We start from the raw sequence: 8,862 nt of genomic DNA on the forward strand, positions 1-8,862 counted from the left end.
TATATGTTATTTAAATACTTTATTATTCCAATCAGTGCATGGAAAATATTCCACCAAGGCAAATTTACAACTATTATCATTTTATATTCTTTCATTCATTTGTAAAACAATATTTTTTTTAATATGAAGACTTCTTGATGCGTATAACTTCATTTTTTTTTTAGATCAATCACATCCAACCACTGTAAATGAGGAGTATCATATTATAGATTAAAAGGCACACATCTATAGAATTTCTCAATCCTAAAACTATACATTTTAATAAAATACATTCCTCATTAGCCAACTGTCCTAGCCCAAAGTCTAGTGATTCAGGCTCTCACTCCCCTTCTGGGTTATATTTCCAAGCGTAGTGTAGTCCACTACTAGGCCTACTACCAACACAGATGAAATAAGTTAGGTAAGAGGTATTTTTAGTACCGATATTTGAAAATACTTTACAGATGAGTCACTGAACCCTGTGGCCAAATGTCTGGGAACTTTGCTGCATAACCAAGAACATAGTTGACAGCTTATTGCGGCCTACCATTGTTTATTACCCCGGAAGCTGTCTGAGGGGTATCAGAGCGGTTACAGCAGTGAATTAGGCCCTTACAAGACATACATCTCCTATCGCGTCGAAGGTCTAAAGGCAAAATGCAGAACATCGACTGACAGCAGCCTCACAGCAGTTGGGAGGTAATTTGTACTTTTGTCCACATGAGGTCGATATTCACACAAAGCAGGACGATGCATTGGAACAACTAATCAACATTTCATAAAAAAGACCACGATAATGTTTTGCGGTACATTTTAGGATTACACCCTCTGGTCCTGTCAAAAATACTAAGATCATTATTTTGTGTATTTCAGTGTTGATGGACTATTTTAAGCACAGTAGACCTAATTGTTTTGTCATGTGATTAAAACAGGTGTAGTTAATCGTGGCTAGGTGGATGACGCCGCAGAGTGCTGACGGCTGTTGGAGAGGCCTTTGGAATACCAAGAAGTACGGTTTTGTGGTAATTTCATTTACACTCACCCCTCACATTCAGAATAAATGAGGGGTCTCTGAGTAGCATATGCTTAATGTAGCAAAGAAACAGTCATTTTCATTAGTAGAGTGTATTATATTAGACACTCCATGTCCTTAACGATTAACTGGGAAAACAGCCTCGCTCCGTTCAACTGAAGCCGGGAGGCAGTCTTTTCAAACATCATTAATAGACTTAATACCGTTCCTAATTATTGTGCAGACTGATTATGCACTCAACCAGTTCACATTCCAAACATTCTACTTCAGGCCATTGTAGCTTACATCGCTGAATCCTGCCTATTCCTCTGGAACTGGACCTCTTTAGATCAAGTGCCAGAAGGCTGCGGTCGGGTTGTGAGGCAACTATTGGGAGTAAGGATGGGTAGTGATAAAGCGGAAAGATGTTTTTATCAAGAGGTGCTGATAATTGGAGCGCGGGAGGTATTGAACAGCTAACGATAATGATACACCTTAAACTCAGCTGACCGAGAAACGGTCTATGTGTGCATGTTTGCCACGGACAGTAACTACAAGTGCGTTTCTGAACCTATTCTAAGGGTGCTGAGCAGTAGTGATGTGCAGTTCGCGAACGAATTGTTCGTTTTGAACGAATCTTTTTAGTGACTCGGGACTCACGGGTCATCTCAGTGCAGGAAAATAATGATAATCACTCCTCCTGCCAATCTCACTGTCCATCATAACATCTATGTGCTTTCATTATTGGACTGTCTGATCCAAACCCGTCAGATGTCTGAGTATCCTTGGTTTACATTTGAGATGCAGGTTAATTTGGTTTTCGTGTGCATGTCTTAATGCTCCTGTTATGCAGAAAGCTTGCATACTATTTACCGCTGTGGGACTGTTTTGTATGAGAAAGCGAGAGGGTCACAGACATTGTGTGAAATAACTGGCGACAGAGTATGTTGTGAAATAATCCAGTAGTGGCACCAAACTAAAGGAATGCACAAGGTTTTGTCACTGTGTTTTGTAAAAGGTCTCTTTGGTCCCATAACATGTGAAAGCCAAGGCTGTTTCCCCATCCCTTGTAAGTAGAGGTTAGTTGAGATTCTGGATTATTTTAGACTCCATAATGTTTAATCTTTAGATGCTACCAAATAAGCAATTGGTGACATCTTAAGCCTTAACTGCTTTTTCAGTAATATGACCAGTAACTTAATAACTTTAACTTACATTTCAGTATTGACATACTAAAAAACTTTTTTTAACGTAATACTGTCTGGGTATTATGAGTTTCAGAGTGGAATCTCTACAAATTTGAGGCAAAAATCGATACACTTGCAATTATCTCCTATACTTTTTTACACAAATGTATAATTTCAACAATGCTTATTCCGATTGATCATTTTTGTATAAACATTTTATGAAAATCCAACATAACAGGTTCTTTGTCATTTCCGAATCAGCCTTGTCTTCTCAGGCTCTCTGGTTGACCAAGAAGGCGACTCGATTGAAATAGGCAACATGCAAGTTATTTACTTTTTATGATAAAGAAATCTGTATTCACAATGAAACCTAGTATGACAATTCAGATGTATGTAGATGTATGTTTTATGGAATGTTTCTGAACAACACACTGTGCTGCCTGGTTGACCCCATGACTGAGCAGAGAATGTTTCACTACGCCCTCCACATCACAGCCCACTGAGTCAGGTTCATAGTACTCTGTCATTCTGTCTGTCCAAGGTTCTGGGATCCCAAAATGACACTTCTGTTGTCAGTAAAAGGTGATCAACTGTTCAGTACTTGGCGATTAGGCTTTTGATTGGAATACATGGTTCAATTAATGGTTTTGTTTTGTCACACCATGGCTAGTGGATGAAACCTGCCTACATCAGTGGTTATGTGTTTTGATACAGCCCTGTGACACCAACACAGGTCACCTATGACCTAAAATATGTAAGCTGTGGATACTAGCCTTTAAATCTGACCTAGGGTTTGTAACTTGGATGGCGTGAGAGTTTGAAGGGCACTTATTATTGAAGTGATGTGTCATTGTTTTTAGTTGATGTCATTATAACGTGAGAGCTTGACTAACTGTTTATATTACACTGTGGTGTCAGGGAGGGTCAGGCAATGCTTTGGAGCTATATCTGTAGACAAACCCGCAATGTAAAGATTAACAACAGCTTTGTCACAGAGGGATGAAATATCTTCTGTCTAAAATTGGAGGTTACAATGAGCCAGCAGGCAGTGGAATGATGTCGGCGCACATCTGATCATTTAATACGACTGAATGCGATTTCACAAAATTATGTTTTACGAGCATTAACTTGAAAGACCGAAGAGAGAATAGGAGTGACTCATCTGATTGCACAGCATTAAAGTCTAGGGGATTGGACAGTGGGAGGGCGCTGAGTGTTGCTCAACAGAACTGACTACATACGGTCTGCTGATTAGAACAAAGGTGAAAGAGTGACGCAAGAAAGGGGCAACTGTGAAGACTCTGGTATCCTTCGATTTAGATTTTAATTCCAGATACAGGAGAGGAAGTCAGAGAAGGTACGCAAAACTGAATCGACTGGAGATTTAGAGACCAATATGTCCGCTGTGTTTTCTGTTGCTTTGAAACGTGGCGGTAGGAAGGTTTGAAGTTGATTTCAGTGTTATGTTGTTGTTTGTAGAAGTATGTGGTTTTAGTCAAACTTTCTTCTTTTGGGACAGATGTGATGTTATCTCGTGGGGTGGCAGAAAGAGGTTGTATTACTGAAAATATTGGTATAGTTTACTTGGTAACAACCGGAATGTTTGTATGTTTTAAGGATTGAATTTAATTCATCACAAGAGTTTGGGTACTTTTGACTATCAAAGGTGTAATCTGTAATTATCTCTGTGGCTTCTGTCTCGATGTATCGCATGTAAAATGTATTAAATGATCTAGACTGACAAGGCTTTACTACGTTATCCTAATTAAGCCTGAGTGTAGTGGATTTAATTGGAAATGTATATTCTGGTTTCAGCATTTTTTCTCCACAACATTAATGTTAATCCTGTTATTAATGTTTTGGTGTTATGAAACAAGTCACTAGTTATAGTTGTGGAGTTAAATACAATTTTTACAACTTTTTATGTGCCCCCCCTCGTTAATTTAATTAATTTTGTCTTGACCCATGTCTCACTCAGACCCATGGACATTATGCACAAAAATGAATACTATAACAGCGTAACAGCGATGTTAAGTAATGGTATGTTAGTGGATGTGCAGCATATAGCCTAGTGATGGCCATTCAGGATAGCAGGATATTATGCTGGCACCACTCAGATTTATATCAAATTAAAAACCATCATTGAAATGAATAAAGCAATATAGTTAACAATCTAGTCTGTGAAAAAGAACAGACAAGAATAACATTGGAATGGACATTAAACATAAAATGTACAGACTAGATTTTTAACTGCATTGCCTTAAATATTTCAATGATTGCTTTTATTATGAAAAAGATCATCTGAGTTAGTGCTGCTAGCATCATATCCTGCTGCTAGAAGAATGGTAATGAAGCCTCGAATGGCCATCACTAATCTAGCCTGCCCTGCTGGACAGGTGTGGTAACCTCAAGTGTATGACATTGATAAATCTCCAGGTGCTGTTAGCAGAGGAGCCAAAGGATGGATTATGCTATGAAGTCCCTCAGTCTCCTGTCCCCTTCCTCACTCTCCAAGTAAGAGCCTGATGCTGCCGTGCTGAGGGGTGCATCCTAATTGCTGGGGTGCCATTGGTCCTCTTAAGAATGCGTTTGGTGATGTTGAACGCTTGTTTATTTTGACAATATAGGACACACTTAATATATTGAAAGTTGGCATCATTTTCCAGTACTTTTCGTCATTTGACCCTGCCTGCACGCGTCTCCGCCAGGTGTGTAACGGCCAGTGTGTCCGCCAGTGCCTCCATGACCCAGCAGCTACTGTGCGTCAGAGCAGCTCGGCCCAAACCCTTCCGGGTCACCAGCGCCGATCGCACCATCAAGAAGGGAATCATGGCTGATGGGCTACAAGACCTTCTTAACAAGGTGAGGAGGAAAGTGGATGTGACAGAGCAGAGAGGAATGGACCTGGGTGGGGGAGGCCTCATTATACGAATGTATTGCATGTCATCTAGCCAAGTAACAATATGACTCAGAGATTGATCAAATAATGGAGGAATGAAAGGACGGGTTAGTCACTACCTACTTACATACTTGGAAATGCCTTTATATACTCACTATGGAAATGGGTGACGCTCAGTAAAATGGAGTGGCTAATTAGCAGGCTCTGAGTAGGCCGGCTTGGTGTAGGTGGCGTCTGGGCTGATGGGTATGTTGTTCCCTCTCAGGCCATAGACTCACTGCGAGTGTCTTGCGTCACCCTGGTTTTGGATGAAGATGGGACAGGGGTGGACACGGAGGAGTTCTTCTTAACCCTGACCGACAACACTGTCCTCATGGTCCTAGAGAAGGGTCAGTTATGGACGCCTCCGAAGGTTTGTAGGGACACAAATTACCTCTGTCCTGGCTTCCTGCAGATGCCACTGGGTGGCGCCATAACACTGGGTCACTGGGTAGAATGGGGAAGATGCCTCACTGTTGTGTATCAGAGCCCATGTATTCTCAGATGATGTTGATGGCCAGTCTTTCAGATAACTTGGGACAAACGTGACAATCTACTGCCATATTCCATATGAATGACGTGACCTTTTGGGATTGAATACCTCTATTTTATATACATCAGAAATGACTCCATACTAATTCTGGGCAAAGAGTTGAGGGATGATGTGATGAATACAAAACATCCTAAACCCCTTAATTCGTTACCACCTCATGAGTTTGGGCATAATAAAATCACTATTTAAACCAGAGTTAAATGGTGTTTGTCCAAAGTAGATAATTTTCATGTTCATTAAATGTTTTGCCGCTACCTGAATGGCATCCCCCTGTTCCTGCTTGGCTGCTGTCATGCTGAGTTCGTCTCATCAACGGCGTCTTTTCCCACCTGTTGTCTGTCCAAGGTTCAGAACAAATCTGTATTCCAGTGCTCATTAAGTTCCTCTGCAGATGACTGGAGCCTTTCGATGGAGGGGAGGGTGTGGGCAGGGTGTGAGGCAGTCTTTCATCTGTCTAATTTTGACTGCCACTGTAAGAGGTCATCTATGCAGTTTTCCTTTTTAGTTTCCCACCAAAAAAAAGCGGTAGGACACTTAATTTTTAAGAAAAGAGAGCTGGAAGAGCACTTGTTCAGATTTTAAGCAAACACAAAAGCCATGCATGTATACCGGAGACGATGCTTCGATCCCTGGGACCCCCTAGGACATATATTAATTCATGCTAAATGACAAATCTATTGTCTTGTATCTTTTCCATGTTCCATCCCGCTCTCCTTTCCATCTCTCTGTTCCCAGAGCATTTCACCTCACATGCCAAATGACATTAAACCCAAGTGCAGGAAGAATGTGGCAAGAATAACCTTTGACCTATACAAGAACAACCCTCAGGATTTCATTGGCTGTCTGAATGTGAAGGCCACTCTGTATGGCACCTACTCTGTCTCCTACGACGTGCGCTGCTATGCTGCCAAGAATATACTGAAGTAAGTCTATCTATCTCTCTCGTGTGTGTGTGTGTGTGTGTGTGTGTGTGTGTGTGTGTGTGTGTGTGTGTGTGTGTGTGTGTGTGTGTGTGTGTGTGTGTGTGTGTGTGTGTGTGTGTGTGTTGGTCACTGTCTGTGGTTAGTTGACAGTGGAGTGGAGGTAAGACCTAGAAGTTGACTTTATGTTCAGATTCATTACAGCAGGTTGTCATCTTTGCTGAAACCTGCCGATTTCCTGGCTTTAGCTGAGTGTTCTCTGGAAAGTGCCTAGAGAGAATGACACATGTATTTCATCTAGGAGCGGAGGGTTGGGGAGTTGACTCTTCCAGCCCTGCAGTGTCAATCACACTGACTGCTATCTGACTCTGGGGTTCTCTAATTTGTTGGCATTTCTCCATCTTCCTGAATATATATACTGCTGTCTGTCCGTGTCTGTCTCTTACCTGTCGGAACACTATCAGTGGGCAAGGTCTGTCTAACATTTGTTTCCTGCTCCTGTAGGGAGGCTCTCCGATGGACCCTGTTCTCCATGCAGGCCACGGGACACATCCTCCTGGGCTCCTCTTGTTACATTGAGCAGCTCCTGGAGGAGGAGGAGCGGGCAGCCGGGAGACTGCCACTGCTGCCGCAGGACGGGAAGATGAAACAGCTGCAGAGCATCCTGATGGGCAGGGCGGCTGTGTGAACTCTCCCAAAACTAAGGAAAGGACTCCATCTCCCTCCCTTTTTGTAATCCCCCGTCTGCTTTGTGGTTTCGGATAAAAACAAAAAGGTCCACACTAAAATAGCTTGGCCCTGCCCAGTCCTGTCAGATTAGTGATGACTTTATGGACAGGAGGGTTAAAGGGGCTGTTGGAGGCCCTTGGATTTAAGGGAATGGGCAGAACTGGAGGAGCGATCGCATGAGAGGACTGTTGCATCGTTCTGATGTCATGGTTACGGTGCCAGGTACTCCCCTTTTGGTCGGGTCACCCCACTTCAATTAATATTGGGGCTGGTTGTTCCACACTTTGTAAATATTTGCATGGTTCTCTTTGTAATACATCTGTCATTGTCTATGATCTGCTGCTTTTCTATTGCATTGACTACTGCTGGACTGTACTTTCAACTGATGAAAAGCACTTGGTTCTTTTTTATGTTGCTGAGCAAGAATAAATCACAGGATTATTAACCTTTTAAGTGACTTCATCTCCCACCCCAACACAGACACTTGTCACACCTGGAAGCAGACAAGGAAGTGTCAGTTCATTGTTCATCTGACTTGTCACATGGCTGGCCTGTGCTCCAGTGTTGGAGGTCATTATGGGTGACATGTCTGGCTGGCTGGTGTACACAGTAATTGGCATCAGGTCTGGTTCTCTACCACACTCCTCTAATTGTCCCCCAGCCTTTCCTGTCCCGCCAGCCAGGGCCTGCCAGAGGGAGGGACCCAGCTGCAGGGGGCTGAAGAGGAAGGAAAGGAACCGAGCCATTACATAGCCCGACCGACAGGATGACACTTGGCAGAGGCGTAAAAGATAGAAATAATTTCAGAGGCTGTAGCTACACCAGTGGAAAGATGTGTACAACTTAATTCTTCTGTGTTACATTGAAGACTGAAAAATCTACTTTGAGGAAAACATCCCCAGTCAATATATTTGTTTTAATGGTGATGTTGCCTATCACTTGAGTTAGCGCTGCCTGCTGTAAGGTTCTCTGATGTTTTAGCATGACCTTTTCTCATTGTAATGCTCTGCATTTTGCAGGTTCATGAAGCACACTGTGGAATCCTGGAAACATTGACAACTAAATAAAACTGCTATTTCAAGTTTCTCTGCTTCTAATGCTGGCATGTATGCATTTGTTTTGTATATAATCTCTTCTATAGACCGTGGCTGCTTGAGCACCTGTTTCATAAGGCTGTTTGCCTTGGTGGAGTGAAAGAAAGGGCTTCCTAGAATATCCTAATGTGCATTCCATCCAGTTAACATGTTGTGCTTAATGGAGACATTAGTGTGTTGAACAAACTATGCAGTAATGCCTTCGTATGGATTATTTCAGCATCCGTGGATTCATCAGCTCATTTCTTTCTTTCCAGTCACTGTTACCTCCACGGTCAGCATCCTTTGTAAAGATGAGCAAAACAGGCTCTAACTGGAAACGTGATTTAAGGTGAAATGGAGAAGGATCTCTTCCTGTGTGTTCTCTGATCCCCCCCCCCCCAAAATAGTTTGTGCTGTTTTCCTTGCATTGGGAGTGTGCACAGAATACTTAAGGGAATAACTTGTAGC

At 42.3% G+C, this 8,862-nt stretch overlaps 1 protein-coding gene across 4 annotated transcripts; it reads left to right on the forward strand.

Annotated features, from left to right (window-relative positions):
* The first annotated feature begins 589 nt into the window (after positions 1 to 589).
* cidec (cell death inducing DFFA like effector c) lies at positions 590 to 8,402 on the forward strand. 4 transcript variants are annotated; one of them, XM_010881846.4, is made up of 7 exons: positions 590 to 678; positions 912 to 1,001; positions 4,615 to 4,692; positions 4,887 to 5,040; positions 5,343 to 5,489; positions 6,405 to 6,592; positions 7,094 to 8,402. In XM_010881846.4, the coding sequence occupies exons 3-7, from the start codon at positions 4,640 to 4,642 to the stop codon at positions 7,275 to 7,277; spliced, it is 726 nt and encodes a 241-aa protein (XP_010880148.2). In that variant the 5' UTR covers positions 590 to 678; positions 912 to 1,001; positions 4,615 to 4,639; the 3' UTR covers positions 7,278 to 8,402. The 4 variants fall into 4 exon arrangements, with proteins under 4 accessions (XP_010880148.2, XP_010880146.2, XP_010880147.2 ...); XM_010881844.4 differs by having other exon boundaries at positions 591 to 678; positions 912 to 988; XM_010881845.4 differs by lacking the exons at positions 590 to 678; positions 912 to 1,001 and adding an exon at positions 3,434 to 3,535.
* Positions 8,403 to 8,862: the final 460 nt, after the last annotated feature.

Source organism: Esox lucius, chromosome 17 (assembly GCF_011004845.1).
Source record: "Esox lucius isolate fEsoLuc1 chromosome 17, fEsoLuc1.pri, whole genome shotgun sequence".
NCBI classification, from domain to species: Eukaryota; Metazoa; Chordata; class Actinopteri; order Esociformes; family Esocidae; genus Esox; species Esox lucius.

Coding starts and splice junctions, on each gene's coding strand:
- cidec (XM_010881846.4), top strand. CDS start 4,640: ATGGATTATGCTATGAAGTCCCTCAGTCTCCTGTCCCCTTCCTCACTC. Junction 5,041..5,342: donor TACAAGACCTTCTTAACAAG/GTGAGGAGGAAA, acceptor GTTCCCTCTCAG/GCCATAGACTCACTGCGAGT. Junction 6,593..7,093: donor GCTGCCAAGAATATACTGAA/GTAAGTCTATCT, acceptor CTGCTCCTGTAG/GGAGGCTCTCCGATGGACCC.